Raw genomic sequence first — 20,607 nt, 5'->3', positions numbered from 1 at the left:
CGCACGGGCTGGTGCATACCTGAAACTTCCAGACCTGCAGAAAGCGATTCTTCTTCTCCACTGATGGGGGACATAAGATATTATAAACAATTTAAATGCAGGTGCATTTTTACAGGATAACGTTGTACAGTTTAACCTTTGTGTAGGATTGCCAATCTAATTTGTAGAGTGCTACAGCAGCGATAGATTATTTTTTTAAAGTCTTTGTCAAAAATGTTGTAGAGAACACGTAAAAAGGGAAAAAAAAAAAGTCATTTCTAGGACTCTTGGTTTTAGTTTTTCCTACATGCATTGGGATAAAAAAGAATCCATTGTCCAACCTTAGCTTCCAGAGGCATTAATGCAGAGATGTGTTCAGAACTGGTGCTGAAATCTAGGCAAGACGCGGAGTTAACCCTCTCCGAAGAGAAGTGCTCAGGTGGTTGGTGATTTCACGATTTCAGGCACACAGACCGGTGTGTTTTCGATCATTTTGACAAGCCTGCAGCCCTCGCAGCCCCTTGCTGGCAGTCCCACTGGGGAGGCCAGTGTCTGTCTCCACGGCAGGCTGTCAGCACCCACCTCCTACCGTGTAACTGGGAGGCGTTGTGTCACGGCTGTACAATGGTTGTGCCTCCCAGGAACAAGGGGAGCTATGTGATTTTTAAAGCAGCTCACCAGAACTAATCAAATAAGCGAATGTAATGCTATTAAAGACCAGAGCCTTCAGCTTCACATGCATTTTTTTTAGATGAGGGAAAAAAAAAAAAAACACCCTTACGAATGAACTTCATAAAAGTTTGTTTTGTTTATGAAGTTCATTAAGGAGCTTTTCTGTTTCATAATCTAACTAAGCCATGAGGCTAAGATGAAAGGTCAATGTGCTTAGCTTTGCGCTGGTACAAAAGTGGAGAAGAGTCCGTGTCCTGGCGTATTCCTCTCGGATGTGATAGCAGGAAAGGTTTGGGAGATTTTAACTGCTGCACAAATGCAGTTGGGTTGATAGATTATGTCAGTGACTGGTTGTGCTTGTAAAAAGCATCCATCCTCATTTGGATTTATGACATTCATCCTGCTTCATGCCTGAGTCTTGGCGAGAAGCGTCAGAGCCACCGCTGTGCTGCGAGCAGCAGGGGAAGGAAGTGCCTGGGCACGCGTGCTGCTTCAGCCAGGGCACTTCTCCTCCACCAGCTTCCTCGCAAAGAACAGCAAACACAAGGATTTCTACCGGCCTCGCCAGGCCAGTGGCAACTCCCCGGAGCAAAATGCTTTTTCCAGATCTGCTCAGCTCACAACACCCAGGCTTTACATCCCCTTCTGCCTTCCTTTCCTTTTCTTGCTGGCATGTGGGCATGTAGTTACTCCCCTAACTACCTGCAATCTTCTCTGTGTAGACTTGTGTCTTTTCATGTCATTACCATCAGCCCTAACGTACAGAAAGGGTAATTTCTGGTGAGATCTGTAACACAAGACATTTATTTTTTCAGTCTCTTATCAAGACAAATGAAGAAAAAATCACCTGGGATACTGTCTCTAGGTTGAAATGCATTTAGGCAAATTAATACCGTTCTCTGAATGTCGTGGGGTGCTTGGCCTTGTACCAAAGTAAAGGGACTTGCCTGATGCTGAATTTGTGGTTTGCTTTGTTTACAGCCTTGTGATCAGTGGGGTTGGAGAAGCCTTGCTTGTGTACACTGAAAGGACAGGCACGTAAAGCGGAACCAGACCTCGCCAGCTGGAAAAGAGCTGACTTGCAGCCTGGAGAGCCTATCACGAATAAAATGCAGCAGCAAGAATGAAGAAGTGCAACCAAACACAGGGAAAAAGGCTTTTCATTTTTATTTTTTTATTTTTTTTATTAAGAAGGAAAAACTTTGCTATTAATAGTGCCGGTAAGAGGGCAGCATAGCTGGTAGGATGATTAGGAGCCTTTGCCTCAAAGCACAAGATTTCTGATTGATGTGGTAAAGGAAAAACTGTGCTGTCTCATGCCATTGGCCTTGTGCAAAAACCTCTCAGTAGCAGCTTTTTGCACGGGGAACTGAACTCAGGAAAAGCAGCATTCCCCACTGGATGCTCCCAGTTGTTTTTTTTGTTGTTGTTGTTGTTGAAAGCTGACAGTAGGTTATACCAAACACCGTCAGAGCCCAAATCCTGCCTTGCTTTCAGTATCAGGCAGGATGGACTTTGTTCCCAACTGTTCTGAGAGCAGCGAGCCGCTGCGCACAGGTCTGTAGTCACGTCGTCTGAGCTGGCACAGTGACCGAGGCCACGGGGCTTCTGGAGAGAATTCCCTCATGGAGCTGCGGTGGGTTGACAGCTTTGCCAAATGGGGAAATCAGCAATAAATCTCAGTGTCTGTAGTGCTTGCTGTTTGTGTATTTTTTCCGCCTCCCATTCCCCAAGATTCCTCTTGAAGCCTGTGAATTTTTGTCATCTGGAAGGGGTGGAGGGAATTGTCCTGTTCCCAGCAGTGGTTTGTCTCTTGAATTGTCGCAAGAGGCAACAAAAGATTATAAAACTTTGAATGGATGTCATAAAGAGTCTAAGGCAATTTATCTCAAGAGTTCTTAAATTTAATTTCTGGTTGCTTAATGGATGTTAGAAATCAGCCTTGATATATTAGCAGCTGGGAAAGCAATTTATGTGAAAGCGGTGTTAAATGTTGGCTTGGCAATATTGTGAGGAAGGTCTACACGGTAAAAGGAGCTTGATAACAGATCTTCAACGAGGAGACGGACTCGTCCCACCTGGCATTAGATATCTAAACTGCAGTCCCTTAATCCAAGTCGACAAAAATTTCCTTCATGGTCAGTGGAAGGAATGGGGCGCCTTCGCAGAGAGGAGAACAGCGGTGCCTCAGGAAGGAGCCCCAGGTGATGGCCTCCGTTTTGCAATTGGAGCTGGAACCTCTGCTGTGGGAAAAGCTCTCCGTGTACCGCTCTTCTTGCATAATTTTCACGGGTAGGTTGCAGTCTGGATTATTTTTTTTTTTCCCATGCTCTCATTTGTCCTACTCCTAGCAGCACACCAAACCCCAGAACACCCGACCTGCTTCAGAGGGGGATGACCCCTGTGGGGGGTTGAAGACCCCCTGCTGCTGGTCTTGGAAGAGGGGCCCTCCCAGCAGCATCTCCCAGGTGAGAGCAGACACAAGGAGCGTGTGTGACACAGAGCAGCATGGTAATTGCCTGAGGAAACCACGGCCTGGTCCTTAATTCGGCCCTGCCTCGGGAGGAGAGAGATCGCGAGGCTAAAAAAACACCTGGGGGTTGCTATAATGAGCTTTGAAGGAGGAGACCTCATCGCGCTGCCTTCACGTCTGCTGCTTCGGATCAAACCACTCTGTCAGGGATAGCACTGGATCATGCAGTACCATTTTGATCTTATCTTGCTTAGTTGGCTCGTGGCAGGGCTCGTACGATCTGCTGGGGCGGTGTAGAGAGGCTCTTGAAGTCCAGCACCACAGACAGAACTGTATCAGAGCTGTTGGATGAGCACGTACGCGTTTGTGTTCTTGTTTCCCATCCCCGAACAAGAGCTGAAAGATTCAAGAAGTGTGATATGGACACGGTTCGTGTTTAGAAACGGGTGCAGGTAGTAAATATTGCAGGAAAGTTAGACCTGCCCGAAACCTTAATCCTGTGCCAGGGGCAGGCTGGTAAAAGCACAGGTCGAAATAGTTTTGTGCCGGGAGATAAAACGGGAAGAGATTTTCTCCTGAAAATGCGTTGCTTATTTCTTTCTTTTTTGATTAGGGCTCATTACAAATAGATGGCTGTTTAGTCCCAGAAAGCGATTAAAGCAGCCCGCGAGGGTTGTGTAACTATTTCCATGGCAATTGCCTCATGTGAGGAGCGTAACCCTTTGAGCGCTGTGCTTTGGCCTTGTGTAAGCTTTGTTTTCTGCTAGAAAAGTGGCTGTTTGGGGAGAATACTGGTGAAAAGGATGGGTTTCTTGGTTGTTGGGGTGGGAGTGTTCCCCTTCCTTACTGTTTTTTTTTCATTTAGTGTCTCCATTTTTGTTCAGAGGCTTCAGATGCTGGACAGACACAGAAGCTACAAATGCCATCACGACAACTTTTCTTCCCTTCTTGCACTCGTCTCTGCGCCCTGTCTTCAGCACGGGCGCTCCGTGGGCTGGTTGTTGATGATGATGAGGAAGAACAGACCGCGTGGGGATTGACACCGATGGCCGTAGCCTCAAGACCTGACGGGCTGTAACCAAAGGAAATAAATCTCGAGCGCCTTACACAGCGCAAGCCCGCGTGGCGCAGCCGTGTTGCAGTGCTGCGAACAGGCACGTCCTATGGGCGAGTGGCTTGCTGCAGCCTCTCAGATGGAAAAAAACTGGTCTGTATTGTTTTCTGTCAGCTTAAAGCAAACAAACAAACCCAGAAACCAAACCCTCTGCGGTTCTCAGACCTGCAGAGAGAAGTGGTCTGCTTCAGCAGGGCGGGCGCTGCGCTGCGGGGCAGTGCCACTGGAAACGGTGACGGGGGAGCCCCTACCCTCCCGATACAGAAATCGGTGGAAAAGCTAGAAAGTTACTGCCCCTTCCCTTCCAAATCTCTCGTGTGTTTTTTATTTTTCTCGTTTACGAAAACGGGGCACGGGGGCACCATTTCTGGTTCAAAGTCTCTCTTGTGTGTTTTTTTTTTTATCTTTCTTGTTTATGGAAATGTGACACAAGGGCGCCGTTTCTGGCTCAGAGTCCTCTTTGAAATCACGGAAAGTTGATTTTGGAGGAGCGAACGCAGGGGACAGCAGCGGGGGGGTTGCTGTGTAACCTCTGGCTCCCAGCATCTGGGGCCGTAAGCGCGACTGCTGGGGAAACGCTGTGACTTCCCTCAACGAGAGGAAACGCCAGCCTGTCATGACGTGATTCAATAAACCACTGCGAGTTAATAAACCACGGCGCCTCCGAAAATGATGCACGTTGAGTCTGCTTCCCAGTCGGTCACGATACACCCTTCACCTCCTGCAGCTGTCAGGCTCCAAGCAGTGCCAGGGAATGGACAGCACCAGCTGCCCTTCCCCGTAGCTCTTTCATCCAAAGGTAAAGACTGTAAAGGTTTATGGCTTTTAGGGGAAAAAACGAGAAGGAAACGCGCTCTCAAAGAGCCAATGGTGTCTTTGCTGTTGGTCTCCTTCCACGAGAGACTTGGTGAAATCTCTTCATGATGATTTCTTTCATGTGCTGGCAGTGTGGCTGTCTCGCCTCAATAGGAGGGTCCAAAGTACTCCGAAATCTTTCTGACCACTCCAAAAGCACGCCCCTGCTGTAGGATTCTGATGTCATTTTCCATGCGATGGTTTAAAGACAAACAGCAGAGCGAGCCCATGGCATGCATGGGATTTCAGTGGTAACATTCTCTCAAGTTTTGGAGCTTGGGGTGTTTTTCGCTTTTCCCTTTCCTTCATACTGGGTTCCTCTCTTCCTATTTCCTATGGTAGCCTTATGTAAATCAATATAGTCACAGTTACACTAAAAATAAATATTTTTTAATTTTCTGGCTCATTGCTATCCAGTTAACTGGAAAAAGAAATATATGAGGATAATACAAAGTCAATCAGTCGCTTTAAGAACAGGAATTCTGCCTTCTTTGCCAGCTGTTTATTCACCTTTTTTCCCCCTTAAAGATCCCCTTGGTCGGATCTGAGATCATTTGCACTTTGAGAAGTCCATTTGCTGATTTTCTGGATGCAGCCCCGGGGTTTCCAGGGCATCCAGGTGCCTCGATGGGCTCCCCCAGTGTCTGCAAGGTCTTCAGCACGGGTTGCTGCTACCACTTTTGCCCTCTGCTCAGCTGCTGAGTTCAGTGAGACCACGGGGTGATATCGCTGGGACTCCTGCCACCGTCTGCTGAGAACAAAAGCAGTGGGGATGCCCGGGTGTCATCAGGTATGTCTCAGGTCTTCAAGAAATCAAGGAGAGAGGGAGAATAACTTGGGTGGTTGGCGAACGTAATGGCACAGTGAGAGCTGGCCTCTCCTACACCTTCAAAAGATCAGCTCAGCAAAGTGCCTGACCTTCCCGCTGGTAAGGAACATTTCAGCTACTCATCCTTGTGGCCTTGCAGACTTTCATGCTGCCCTCCTTGATCTTTCCAGCTAAGGATCTGCTCTGGGTCACCGACTGCCATTTCTTTAACATTCGTCCACAATAATCGCGTTGCCGCCATCGATTAAATTCACCAGATATTTTTCTTCCTGGCCTCCTGCAGCTCTAATCTGAAACTTTCCATTTTCCTGTCCATGGACACCATCGCAGCCTGAACAGAGTCCAACTTTCCACTAATGGACGCAGCAGGCTTTTAAAATAAATCAGGCAGAGGGTGGGGACTGCAGCTCCGGATGCCGTGTACGAAGGAGTCAGCCAGCCCCAGCTCCCTGCACCGCACCAGCATCTACCTGCTTATCCGTGGGTTTATTCAAATAAGACGAGGTGAACCAAAAGGAAAAAAATAATAAAAAAGAGCGCTTTACAGTCCTGGTCTCGTCTTTGTGGGAACTGTAATCTTTACCCACAGAAATACGCCAGCTCCTGGTTGGCTTCCAGTCTGCGCTCCTCACCAGAGAAGGGTGTTTCAGGATGGCTGGGAGGATGTTGCTCCAGGAGAAGGCCTTAAATATCGAGCTCTCAGAAGCCCTCTGGATGTAGCTCTTCAATGATGTGCATCTGAAAGATGTGTATTTAAATGACTTGCTTTTTCTTGAATTGGTCTAGTTCTGGCTAGAAAACTGCTCAAAATAGAAGAGGTTGGAAAAAAACTACTGATGCTTAGAAATGTGCTGGACTTTGTCCATCTGAAATGAGTGCTTTGATGATTCTTTAAGATGCTTGTGGTCTACAAAGAGCTACGGAGCAGCTAGTTTGTGGGCTGCATCACGGGAGGTCAGGGCGTAGAGCTGGAGGTCTGTACCGCCGGCTCCCTTTCGGCCTAGAAAGCAGAAGGTAGGTTGCTGGCGGTTGTAGTTCAGCCAAGCTTCAGTACCTTTTAGAAAGGAGATTGCCTTTTTTATGAGGAAATGAATGATGATGGTGTGTGGGCAGTCACTGCTTCAGTTCTCCTTTCTTTAGGTGGGCATGTTTTCAACGTGCCTCGGTTCTCCCTTTTCCTCTAGGGATGCTCACGTGGACAAATGTGGCGATGGCCCCTTCCACCCTTTCTCTCCAGACCTCTCCCAACGAAAAGGCCTGCTCGAGGCAGGTTGATCACACGGAGCTGACTGCCTCGCTCGCTGTGCTCTCACCCACAGAAGCGGGGGGACGTGAGGAAGGTGCCTGGGGTTCAGCCCTTCAGCTGGAGGCATCGCTCTGCAGAGACCCTGCTGGGAAGCGGGGCAGGACAGGGAGGCAGTAATCCAGCTTGGATGGCAACAACTCCGTCATTTTTGTCACCCCATTCTGAGTGGGATGAGAGCAGTTTAGAAATAAAAGCCTTTTATCTGGCTTCTTAAAACTTTATAGATACTGTGTTACTACAGTTTTTGTTGTTGTTGCTGTTGATTTTTTTTTTAATCTTTTTAAACTAAAAGTACAGTCGGGTTTCTTTGTTTGCCAGCAGAAAATATCAACAGAAACCACAGACTCCCATTGTTTTCTGCAGATTTGTAACTTTGTGACCCATTCCTTCCTCCCTCGAGCAGAGTTTCAGACCCACTCAGCCCTGCAGTTTTCCTACATCTGCTCTCGGTGCTTTATCTCCTCTCCCCATCCCAAGCAGCTGTTTTTTCGAGACAACGCTGAGACTCTCCTGAACCAACGAGCAGGATCCATTCCTGGTAAACCCCTCTGCGATCACACGGGACTTGTCAGTGACTTGGAAATAAACCAGGCTGCATTTTCTCCCCTTCTGCCTCTTCACCCTCACGCTCTCCCAGTCAACCCCAAACGAAAACCCTCTGGGAAGCAGTGGGGAGCAGGTAAACTCGTGGTTCTTGGCTGTGTGTGGTGGGATGGAAGGGCGAGTAGGTTATGGAGTATAAAGGCTGTCTCAGGGATGCAGGTGAATTAAAAACGAGTGTGTTTAAGCCTAATGTCAGCAGATCTGAAGGCCTGGCTTGCCCAGCTTCTCCCTTGATGGCAGCACCCACCGATGACAGTGAAGGCAACACTTCACTGGGCTCGGAGGCTTTTCTTTTAACTCTGAATAATCTCTGCGTGCTGTTTGCTGATCCTTCAAGTGGGCGTTTGCTGCCAGTTTATCCACGATGCAATCTGGAGAGCGTGCCAAGGAAGGTAGGAGAGTCAAAGGAAGAGGGGAGAGACACAGAGCAAGGGGCATGGAGAAGCTGGCAGCAATGAGGGCTTCAAGGGAAAGGCGACAGCTTAGTGTGACTGGCAGCTCTCCACACGAGGGAAGAGAGTCGCCTGGGTGTTTTCCTCTCACATTTCATGGTCTTGCTGCTTTAGAGGTCTGTTTTCTTCTCGTGTCTCCGCTCTCCTTTTAGCATCTCGTCTAACCAAATACCTGAACGTTGTCGGGAATATCCACTGCTGCTGAGGAGCTGCTGAGCCCATAGTCCCCATGGGGGAAGATTTCACTCTCAGTTAGGTGAAATGCTGACAGGAGTTCAAAAAGTTACAAACTAGTCACAAGTTAGACTGAATACAAAGGCTCCTCATGGTTTGAGGAGCCAAGTCCTGAAGCTGCTGCCTGCGCGGCCTAGCAGGGGCCAGGCCCTTCCCTGCCCTAAGGCAATGCTCGGCAGGACGGGGGAAGGGCTGCGTGACAGGCTAGAGGAATTCATAGGATGGCTGAATTAGCTTCTGATGGTCACCAATATTTAGGTCTCTCTAAGGGATGGAAGATTTTGCCACTCAAGTCAGCAGCACCTCCTTGCCCTGCCTCGCTTTGAAGGCCGTTTCCCAAGACTTCAGTCCCTGCTCGCTGCCAGTGGCTCTCAATATTGTCCTGACATTTGCCACTGGGTTCTGGACAAGGTTATTTATTCATTTTTTTGGTTTGTAGTCAATGGAGAGAGGCTTTTTGAGCTCACCAGGACCAGCAGTCCTGTAGGCCGAGGCACTGCTCTGGCTGTAGGAACTCGCCGTGCAGCCAGAGCCAGGTTCAGGATTTCAGAAAGGCCTCTTTACGTGCAAGCCTCGTTGAAAGGACACATCTGAAGTTTCTCCTTCCCCTTCACTTCTTTCCCCTGTACTACAGAGTTTAAAATGGCAGCCAGAAGAGCAAACCCACTCCAGATCCTCCTCCCACACTCCCTCCCCCTTCCCCAAAGGCGCAACCTGGGACAGCTTTCGGTCTCGAGCAGCGCTGTTGGCGTTGCTGCTGTGATTGCTCAGTCTCTCGCTTCTCTCAACAACTTTTACATTTTTTTTTTAACTTTTTTTTTTTTTTTTAAATGTTGTTTCTGTGTTTTTAACGTGGCACCGGGTGCCAAAATCCGCTAGCGCTGTGGGAAGGTGTTATCTTCTCCTAGCAAACTGCTCACTCCTTCCAGGGAAGCTGGCCCGTGGGCTCCATGCTGCGTGGCTGAAGCAATTAGATAAAGATACTTCATTTAAGCACACTACGGGCTATCCCAAAGAAGCCACTGCCTGCTTGTGGGTTGTAACACCTGGGCTAAATGTGAGTGGCGTACCCCAACTACTCCCATTAACAAGGGTCATGAGACTTCACCTCCTGAGACATCATGCTTGGGGGCCTGCTTGTGCCTCGTGCTTCTGCACATGGCCATCAGAAGGTGATCGGGGCTGGAGGAGAGACCCTGGAAGTGGGATACGTGCAGGGAGATGAATGTCAGGAGCTGCCCTGTGAACCTTGGGCAGTCGTGCCGCTGGCTTATTACTCGGTACCTTGATGTCCCAGAGGAAGACAAAAACCAAAACCACTTGACACATACAGACGAGAGAGCTGAATAATTTTACTTACTGTCACCGGTGGAAAAGAGTGTTCTTTTCAAATTTTTTTAAAACTTTTATTTATTTTTATTTTTTTTTAGAAAAAGGAAAAAAACTCTGCATGGTAGAGTGTATGGTAGATAATTTCCAAACAGAACAAGTGATATGGAATGGATCATTTCCCACACTATTGAAAGTTGAACCTAAAATCATCTGTAAATCAGCACTCATTACCATGTAAGACAAAGGCAAACAATTTTTTTTGTTGTCGTTTTTTAGTACAGATTTCTTCTATCGCTTCAGCCTGAATTTTCCAAGGGTTGGGGAGAAAAGGGGGGCAAATGCTGCCCGTTGTCCTAACCATAATTGTACTGACCCAGCTTTGTGCTTTGAGATCTAGCATCGTATGGCTTTATATACGTTCCCTAAGTGAACAGTGCAACATCATCACCATCTGAAGTGTTCATTCCACATTCAGACTGTAACTCAACAGCACTCCCAAGCCCTTTCCCGCCCCCAAAATGACGAAACCAAAAAGCAGAAAGTCTCCAGCAAGCAGATTTCCTCCCAGAAATCCGTGTAAACTGTAGCTCAGGGTCGGGTAGCAGCACAGAAGACAAAAGAGGTGACAGCATGATTCAATAGCGTCTCTAAAGACTACTGTAAGACTGTCATTCTTTAGTCTGTATCTTGCAATCACAATTTTTATTCCCTGCAATACTATAAAGCAACATAAAAAAAAAATAAAAATAAAAAAATCGAGACTCAAAAGCAAAACGCAGAAGCCTTTACAGAAAGGCAAAGCTTCCACTTAGCTTCGAGTGGTCGCTCTTAGGAACAGATCTCTGCTGTCAGAAGCAAATCTTGAATGTATATACATGATTTTGGTGGGGAGGGATGCAGCCAGGGGTGGGAGTGCCTCATAGCGGAGCCGCTGATGGTTTTGCTTTGCAGCCCAGCCTGCTACACCACTGCCCGGGGCTGAATCAGCCGAGGGGCAGCAGGGAGCAGGAGGACGTGGGGATTGCAGCGGCCTGGGGAGTTGCAGCGGGGCGGGAGGTGCACGCTTCTCTCTTTGCCCACCCCCCCAATCCTGTTGGAATGTATCTGATCATAATTAGGCAAGTGTTGGCAATCACTGTAAGCCAGCCCAGTGGCCCTCCCCCTTAAAATGGAGGGAGAGCAACAGCATCAAGCGAATTCCCGTTTGTCCTGACACGCTTCGTACAACCTTTCCAGATCCTATAGAGTACTCATATGCAGGCGTTTTTCATACTAGAATTTAAAGGAGTCAAAGCTGGTAAAGAAACTGGATGTTTCCTGGCCTAACCGAAGGAAATAATAAAACCGGTTAAAAGTAAAAGTGAAAGAAAGTAAGCATTAGTGTGTTGACATCCTCTGCTACGTCCCACTTCTCTACGCTCTGCTCACAAGCCCTTTCTGTACTCTGAGCAAGCACTCCCAGACTTAGAGAGGTAAGGCTTCAGCTAAAAATCTCCTGCTTGAGATTTTTTTTTGTTTCAATACCATCGGTGTAAGCATCTGACCTCACTGGATCCGTGCGGGGCATGTTGAGGGCAAGGCTTGTTACTGAGTGAATCTGCACGAGAGGAGGTTGGAGGCGGGCGTAACCCCGCCGCGCAACGATGGCAGGACGGTGTCCGTCAGCGCGGCGCGAGCACGGGGAGCTCGGCTGAGGCTCCCCTGGCTTTCTGGGTGTCCCGTCGGAGCCACGGAAGCTGCAAGAAGTTTTCCTGTAAAACTCCAGTATTGAAATGTCTGAAGGAACTGGACCTTTAACTCGAATGGGCACGGGTTTTTTAGGTTTTGCACAATCAATTCTCGTTAAAAACCAAAACCTGAACAGCTGATGCCCCTGCTGTTGGAGCCTTAAGACACCTGTTATACTGCTGAGCCCTACTTTTTTTTTTTTTTTTTAATAAAACACTGTTTTAAGATACAGCACAATAAATGTGCTTATTACGCACTCTAACATAGAGCACAGAAATACAACACTACAGAGTGCAAGTCTAACCATCTCCACAGTGGGAAAAGTGCGAAGGTTAAAAATATGCATGTGGCTTAACACAAGATATTTTTTTAAAAACATGACATGGAAATCTCATACTAATGCTTTCGTCTTTATCACAAACACGACTGAAAACTTATGGTCAGCTGCTGATCCTTCTCTCGTAATAGTAGTGTCATCCTTTCAAAGGTAAAATGTTGGAAAGATCAGAGAATTAAAACGACAAAAACAAAACAAAACAAAAATGTCTAAAAATGATCCCATTTACCACTTTTCCAGTAGTTATGTTTTTCAAGAAGTAAACAAGGAAGGTCGCCTTGATCTTCGCCATCAGGAACTGATCCACGCTGAGCCAACCACCTGCACCGAGATCAGGCCAGTGGCACGCACGCACACACACATGGATGCACACACAAACACCCCACAGGAAAAAGTGCACTTTCAATTGCTGATACAAAAATAGATTGGCACATTCTTTCTTTTTTTTTTTTTTTTTTGACACAGTGAAGATATCCTCTTTGAAAAGCTTTTTCACAACGTCAGGGAGTCCTTTTGTAAGTTGCAGCAGGTCTGTAGAAAAAGCGCTATGAGAATGCACTCACGTGGGCTTTCGGGGTTTGTGTGATTGAGGGAGGGGTGGTAATGAAGGACGCCCTTCGTATTTCTGTCTGACTGATGACAGGTAACTTTTATGTCTGTAGTCCCCGCAGGCAGGGTCAGTTGCCACCCAGTTTCAGCACGTTCACCGTGTGCCAACATCTCAGTCTCTACCTGCTCTGAGAAAGTCACGACACGTCAATTTGTCAAAGCCGAGAGTCTTACGTCAACGCAGTGTCTCCTATCAGTCGCTGGAAAAACTGGTTTGGAAAGGGAGAGAGTGAAGTGTTAGGAGTCTGATTTTGCATTTCCAGTAGTAACTGCAGCTCAAGAGAGCCGAGTGGGAACAGTCCAGAGCCCCTTCCCAGGAGGGCAGCCAGTGCTAGGAGCTCTGGATCAAGCGTCTGTAGTGTGGCATCACTTCGTGCTCAGGAAGGTGGAGAGCAAACTCCAAGGCCACCAGCACTGGGAATTCGAAGGCGATCAGCTCTCGCCTGTTCAGCCGAAACTTCTCTTCCAGTTTCTGCAACAACAGGAAAAAAGAAAGACTTTTGTGAATGAGGATTTGACTTCCTAGTGCTTGCTTACAAATGACATTATTAAAAACGTTGAAATAAGCATGTGCTGCTGTTGTTAAGCATCTGCCTTGCTGGGCTTGCAAGGCTCTAGATCTTGAAAATGATAGTTGAGGATTTCTGCTTCTGCTTCTGAGAGCTGATCCTTACCACCACGCTGTTCAGCAAGACTTTTAACCGACCTAAACGTGCTGAGCAGCAGCTCATGACCACACAGTGTCATGTTGCTTCATATTCCCCCTTCCCTTACTGGTCAGCAGGTGATGAACTACTGGGATGAATCAGATGCACCCGCTTCTTACTGGGGAGGCTGTTTACAAAGTTCAGCCAGATGTGCTGTTTTTGTCATTTCACCCATTCGAGGATTTTCTTTGCAGCATCAGGCTGTGTTACAAGGCCCTGTTAGGGCAATTATTTATGCTACAGTTACGTACATTTGATTGTAATACCTCAGAGGCAAAAGGGGTCATCTGCAATGACTGTAAGTAGAGTATATACTAAAAATTACTATCGTCAAGGGAGGCGAGATGGGTTTCGTAGTTGACTTTCTGCTGTAATGGACTTAACCTCCCATCTGGTCTGCTGTTTTCACTGGATTTGGATGCTAGAAGAAGGCAGCGAGCTGTTCAGGGATATTCTCAATACCACCCACTTGTCCCCCCCAATTTCTTATGACCTCCTGGGCTTGCTGCATCTCTGCCCGCTGGATCTAATGAAAAGCTCAATGTGACTTAAGGGTGGACCAATCTTTCACGGTAGCATGAGGCCAGATCTTCCAACTCCCTCTCGGTTTATTTTTATCTCGTTATTTGAAGGGCATCCTAACAAACTGACTGTCAAACCAGTTCTCTGGCTGTGGCAGAAGGGTGTGAGTCCAGTTCTGCCCCCAGCCAAGCCCCATGCCTCTTGAACTGAGGTTGGTTGTACTCAGCTACCTCACTGATTTTCTGTAGCATTCAATCAGATTGGTATCTCAGTTCTTGCAAATGGACTATGGAATAACACACCCCTCTGTCTCTTAACTCTTTAATATGGAGTGGCTAGAGACCAAATATCTTCCTTTACAAAAAACAAGTTGGGATGAAGTGTCTAATGGAAGCCACATCCTCTTGACCAAATGCTTCACTTGATGAAAAAATACAACCTGGTAGTCTATTACATGCCTCCTCTAGTTAGTATCTACATTTACCTTTCAAAGGAGAGTCTTTACTGACATTCTTAAAAATACAATTAAAAGCAAAATGAATTTCCTGGAGGTTAACTTTTGACTTGTCTTGACAGAATGGCGGTCAGATATATCTCAAATGTCACAATATCTGACAGCAGGGTCTTCAATCACGTCAAACAAGTTTCTTAGCCCTCTGTTGTGACATTGATCTCTCCTGCTTCCACACAAATGTAAAATAAAGGAATGTGTTTAGCTAGTTTTAGAGCTGGCAACCTAGAGGAGAGCATGACCACTGATAAGCAGGCTTGTGGATAACACACATTGGTGCTTAATGTAGAAGGGGCATTGGAAACGTAGGGATACCTACATCTATAAGATGTTTGACTTCGTGTTTTCTGAGGTCACTGCCAATTTTGGCTGCTAAAAGAACACAGGCTCCAGCACAAAGCTTTCTATTCTGCTTGTTCAGCTTCCCCTTGAGAGCGAGCTTCTCGAAGTAGACAAAGGCCATGGCTACCGTGGGCTCTTCAAAACCACATTCTTCTTGAGCAAGCTTGCGCATCTCTCTCTTCAAGCTGAGTAAAGAGACCAGACAAGTGTGAACTGCATGTTAAAGCATTTCTCATTTTGCCATAAGAGTCATTATTTCAGAGATTCCTGCTTAGTCAAATGGAAAGGAGAAGGAAAAATGTAATTTACTGGGCAGGTGTCTAGGCTCTGTTTCAGGGACACGTTTAACTGCATGTTTTGACTTCATCTTTCCCCTTCCTGCCCCTCCCCAGTAGGCAGTTGCATCAAAGTATAAAAGTAATTGTAAAGCTTTGACACTTTTAATAAAAATACCTCATCAGAACTCTTAAGCTACATACAAATTACTTAGTAACAACGGATTTGAGTGCTTGTCATCTATACGCAGCTTTGCAGTTGGTTATGGTTGGTCAAACCCAACCTTGCTACGTAGCGCAGAGCTCTCCAGTTACAGAGCAAGGAGAATCAGTATCCTGGCCACTTCACTCAAATGAAATCATCATTACTTCAGTGAAGCAGTATGTCTAGCCTGCTACGCTGGAAACTGTGATGAAATACTAAAACTTCGCTGTGAAACTGATCCCTTGTTTTGCTTCTGGCCATGCTCTCTGAACAAATCAACATTTCTCCTTCCTCAGGCTCTTTTTAAACTACGTGCATATACTCAAGATTCTTTTTTTTTTAATGTTATTTTTGTGGATCTGATAGTACAGTGCAAGCCCAGCTCATATCCTCATCCTCTCAGATGCTGAGTTTGACACCTCAGTGGTGCACGTTTGTACCTTCCCCTATCTCGTTCACTCAGCCCACTAATCAAAGCAACCATCTGACTTATTCTGCACCTCTGCACCTCTGCACCTCCTGGAAGATCAGTCAGTGCTGTGAGTCTCTTCACGTACAACAGTGATGGCCCTGAGACAGCTGTACCACGTGGCTGCGATACCAAGCTTTGCAGCGTACCTTCTGATTTTACTGAGGGTTAACTTGATGTGAGGGAACTTCTCCTTGAAGGTCTCGTTCATGTCCTTCTTCAGATCTGATGGCTTCACGTAGTCTATGACTGTGGTCTGTAACACAAGGCCAAGAGAAAATCATTCTTTTAGTGTGTAACAAACAAGATCACTCAGTCCCCGAAAGCAAGGAATACCAAACGAATGCCTGGTGATTTCAGAGAGGGGAAAAATAAGCCAGAAGTAAGGTAACAATCTGTTTGCGACCGCTCTGTCAGAACAAGCGACCTGAAATCTGAGAGGAGTGCTGAGCACAAACCCCAAACAACACATACCTCACTACTTCCAAACACTGCTGCAGAGGAGTTTATGCCAAATGTGGGCGGATAAAACCTAGCTGACAATCCTTGTTATGCCAAAACAAGTCATCACAATAACGGGATGGCCAGATTTTGTGTGTGGTTCTGCAGCATATTGCCAGTCTCAAACAGACTCCTCAAAGGATCTGCTGCTACAAATTGCTGACTACTGTGCTATACATTTGTGATAAAATAGGTAATTAGCCTAAATCCTGGGTAAATCAGTGGAATGCAAGATAGCAATGCTGTCATAACTTACACATTAACCGGGCAGAAATACTGAGTTAGGACCGTATTAGAGGTGCACAGTTTGCTTACTTTACACTGAGATTCCTACTCCTTTTTGTCACAACCTGAAGAATTTCCCTCAGCCAAAGTTTTTCAATAACAAAACATGGAAGGGCTGGGGAGGACGGAGCGTAAGGGCTCCGGAGAGCAACTGGACAACTCTTGGTAGCTGATCACGTCCTTGGCTGGGTCAGAAATGAGCATGAAGAGGAGCAAAAGGCAACATACACACACCAGTATCTGAGGTAAACGTGCTGATATGAAGAGGAAAAAACACAACTAGCCACAGGGAGTCGTCACAGTCATACACACGTTTTAAAACCAGGGCTATCCTGCTGCCTGCCTTGCAGTGTGAACAGCACCATTTGTCCAGATAAAGTGTCCCCCGTGACACCCTGGCAGGTAATTCTGCTGGGCACGTCAGGTTGCCTGCTGTTAGGTATAAATGCTTGCAAGCCCCCTCTGACACAGTTACACGTCAAGAGCCAGCCCAGATTTTGCTCAGTAAAGGGGAAGATTTATTACAAAGCTCTGTCCTATTGAGGAAGGCTGCCAGTTGTACCTGAGGCAGAAGGGAAAGGCTTCACCTGAATGTGTGGCTCTGCCTGTTTTCGGTCTTGCTAAAGGTGGAAGGAAGGAAGAATTAGGCTGAATGCACACAGAAGACTCTGCCTGGGTGTCTCAGAAAGTCATTTGCTTGCGGGAGGCTCTGCTTGCAGCCTGCAGGGCTCAGACCTCAAGAGCTGCAGAATGGAAATCTTACCCATTTCCCTCTTTCTCCTCTCCTTCCTTTCCCTGGGATTTTGGTTCCTGCTTGCCTGCTCCTTGGTTTTGGGGGTTTGAGATTTTTTTTTGCTAGAGGATCACCTCTAGTTGGGTGCTTCTGACACTTAAATGGATGTGCTGGGAGTTCTGTGTGGTATTAAAAAGGGTCCTCTTTAGGACTGCTGTAAGAGGACTACTGAAAAAAGCCATACAGCATACTTTAGACCAGTGCTATTTGCTACTCAAAATACAGAAACGGTGGTCCATGCCTCACTTGTTTGCAGAGTCAAGAGCTGCTGAGCACACAACGGTTACCCACCATTAAATCCAAAGATGGTTTTAGTTACCATCAGCACTTTTTTTTGGTTGTCTTGGGCAATCCTAGAAAGAGCAGGCTTGGTGCTACCGTGCGAGGCTGCACTATACCTTATTTCATGCCTCACTGCAAACTTAACTGCCCGCTGTTTGCTCTCCGTTACCACAGAGCTCCTTAGTTTTATCTCAATTATCTCCCACAAAGCCATCGTGGCTTTTTTTTTTTTCTTCTTTGGCAGACCTACGCTCGGCTCCTTCCAGGTAATCACTTCCCCTTGCACAGAGGAGAACACACACAAAAAAAAAAAAACAAAAAAACAAAAAAAAAAACCACAACTTGAGTGTGCAGGAAAGAAACCACTTTGCAGCAGAAAGCTGGTGGTGGAGGGAGGGCCCGAGCATCCCCTGTTGGTTTTGTAGGATGGCAGGGTTGGGTTGCTTTCACCTCCAGCACAAATGCACCCGAGTGGCTCCGGAGTGGCTGGGTGAGCCCTGGGCTCCTGCAGCAGCCCCCTGGGTGCCCCACGTGCTGCTCTGCAGGGATCTTTGGTTTTACCTGGGACTCCTCCGGCTAAGCCGAGGAGATCTGCCAGCATTCAGCTAAAATCTTTTTAGAAGATGTTCTCCCTTTTTTTTTTTTTTTAATTTATTTAAAGCGAAGCATTCAGAGTCTTGAGAATAAGCAGGCGGCCTAAAACTGAAAATGGTAACGAGGTACAGCTATTTTTAACCGCAGAGATTTGTCAATTTTGTCCTGGTGATAAGGATCTCCCCCCCCTCTCTCCAACTCTGAATGCTGCTGCTTCCTGCTAGACAGCAGTCTCTGCGATATAAATCACAATAATGAAATCCAGATGAAAGCTGGTGTGTGCTGGTTTTGATTCATGTAACAGGATAACAGCAGCATGTTTGAACACACTGGCTCTCAGGCAGCTGTCTCGTCTTGTCAGTGCCATGCTGGAGAGCTCAACTCACTGCCCTTATTCTCGAGAAAAGGAATTGTGCAACTTCTTTTTTCGTCTTTTTTTTCCCCTGATTTATTTTTTTGGCAGCTGCTGCAGAATCCTGACTTACCCCTGAGCAGCGGGATGCCCCTTTCTCAGCTGGTGCCTGTAGGAGAACTGTATTTGGGGCTCTGCACACCAGAGGGGCAGCCCTCTTGCTGCCATGCTGCGTACCTGTGAAGCTAAGGAGGAATCCCACATGCCCAAGCACCCTCTGTCCGTCCTTTCCTGCTGGAGCTGCCCTCCTGCACCCCACGAGCGGCTCAGCACCGACCCTCTGCTGCTCCCTTTCCCATGGAGAGGGAAAGAGAACGGGCTGGTGGAAACCTCAGAGCGTGTGCGAGGCCAAAAGCAAGGCCAGGGAGCCCCACAAGGACCAGCTGGGATCGTCCTGCTGAAACAGGAGTGCTCAGTGACCCCAAGTCGTCGCTTTGCCACCTTCTCTGCTGCTCAGCGTTTACTCTTCCTCTGCTTTAGGCAAATTATGTTTCTCTCGGGCTGTCTGTGAGTTAGTGTCAAGGAACAGACATCCCTGTAAGCAGAGCTTTGTCTGTCTGGAACAGTTCTGGTATTGCCTTACCTCATTCAACACCGATGCTCCCAATTCTAGGAGGGCGTTTTAAATAATCCCCTAAAAGGGAGCACGGCGTTTTTCCATCCAAATATACCCAATTACATACAGCGTTGTTCCCTAGAAGGCAGGCAGTTTGCACTTCCAGGGCTGTCAGCAAGGCGCTGGGAAGCACCCGACCACCTCTCCAACACTCTAATCTCCAGTGTTTGGAGCTCCTGTCATCCAGCCCCGTCTGTCTTGTTTCTCGCAGCTGATTTGCACGAAACACGTCTCGCTGCAGAACTCAGAAAAGCTCCTCTGCGAGCTCTGCCCGTGTCCTCTGTACACGGATCTGCAAATGTGTGTTTTCGTTCGGCGATGGAGGCTGCACAAGACAAATGAAAGCTCTGATATATGGTAGCTGACGGACGCCTGGCCAACGTGATGAATGCTCGGGCTGCAGCCTGCGCCCTGCACGCTCTTTGCATGGCTGGCAGTCTTGAACTTGGAGGTTAGGCTCGCGTGTTATTCACACGCATTTTCGAGCAGCTGCTTTCTCATAGGAAAGCTGCATATATGGTTTCCTACATACAGGAGGAGGCAGGATGCCTGGAATGGTTGGAAAGACTGGCAAGATGAAATATTGCTGAAAACAAACCCTGCTCTGGCACCTTACCAGTGAAAGATGACCTAGCCTTGGATGCCTCCATCGCCGTCTGAGAAGATGTAACTGACATCCAAGGGACTGAACCTGAAATATTTAGCATTTCACAAAGCAAATCGCCTCCAAGCTGCCCCTTTGAATGAAGGTACGTGGAGTGATGCCAGCTTGTTTTTACACAGTTAACACCCTGAAAGCATCCCTGATTAATACAGCGTGTCATTGCTTCAAACTACGTATTTACTGGAGCCTCAGCCAAGTATAGCATCCAATCCATACAGCACTGGCTTTAAACATGAATATATACCACCGCTGTGCTCCTCGGCTCCCTGAGACTTTTGGGTACGAGGCCAGCAGCTGATAAGAAAGCAATCTGGAGATGCTGCTTAATTTAAAACCACGGAAGCGGCTCGAAGCCTGCAGTGACGACATCAAAGGGCGCTTGCTGTAGTGGAGCACTCGTGACCTTGGTGCTCCTTGTGAAAGACAGTAAGGGGGCAGCGAGAAGGCAAATGTGCTCTATCATCATGCGGGGCTTTTGTTAGCCTGCACGGATGGAGCAGCGAGCAGTTCTAATTTTAAAATCCTGCTGGAAGACTCGTATTTAACAACACAGCTCGGCTGTGCCTGACACGGGGGCTGCGCCTGGCAAACGTGGGCTGATGGTCAGTGAGAGCCCTGCAGCCCCCTGCAAGATGCTTTTTTTATGAGCAGTGTGTAGATGTCGATTTGTTTGGATATAATTAAGCCAATGCGCCGAAACTGTCGTTCAGGACCAAAACCCAATTTCCAAGGGTATCCCTTGGGCATGGAGAGATGGATATTGCAGGGATGTTATCACACAAGGGTCATTCGAAGCTGAGATGCTACCAATCAAGGCTTTTCTTCCTTTTCTGCAAGTTTGGCAGCAGCCAGCAGCCAGCTGAACACGCTCCTGTGTTTTTGTGTTACCAACAAAACCCAGAGCTG

At 47.3% G+C, this 20,607-nt stretch overlaps 2 protein-coding genes across 3 annotated transcripts in view; one reads left to right on the top strand and one right to left on the bottom strand.

Moving 5' to 3' along the window:
* The window catches only part of TMEM241 (transmembrane protein 241), a 46,378-nt gene extending 44,036 nt beyond the window's left edge, over positions 1-2,342 (top strand). For both annotated transcript variants that reach the window (XM_084282944.1, XM_084282943.1), the window contains exon 15: positions 1,633-2,342. In XM_084282944.1, the coding sequence (XP_084139070.1) occupies positions 1,633-1,693 (61 nt within the window). In that variant the 3' untranslated portion in view covers positions 1,694-2,342. The remainder of the gene's footprint in view (positions 1-1,632) is intronic.
* A 10,512-nt stretch (positions 2,343-12,854) lies between these two features.
* The window catches only part of CABLES1 (Cdk5 and Abl enzyme substrate 1), a gene marked incomplete at both ends in the record, with an annotated part of 51,686 nt that continues 43,933 nt past the window's right edge, over positions 12,855-20,607 (bottom strand). The window contains 3 exons of the mRNA XM_084281796.1: positions 12,855-12,995; positions 14,583-14,790; positions 15,704-15,810. Of these exons, the coding sequence (XP_084137922.1) occupies positions 12,855-12,995; positions 14,583-14,790; positions 15,704-15,810 (456 nt within the window). The remainder of the gene's footprint in view (positions 12,996-14,582; positions 14,791-15,703; positions 15,811-20,607) is intronic.

The sequence above is a fragment of the Netta rufina genome (assembly GCF_964035555.1).
Source record: "Netta rufina genome assembly, chromosome: 2".
In the NCBI taxonomy this organism is placed as follows: domain Eukaryota; kingdom Metazoa; phylum Chordata; class Aves; order Anseriformes; family Anatidae; genus Netta; species Netta rufina.
This window is presented reverse-complemented; position numbering and strand designations above follow the sequence as displayed.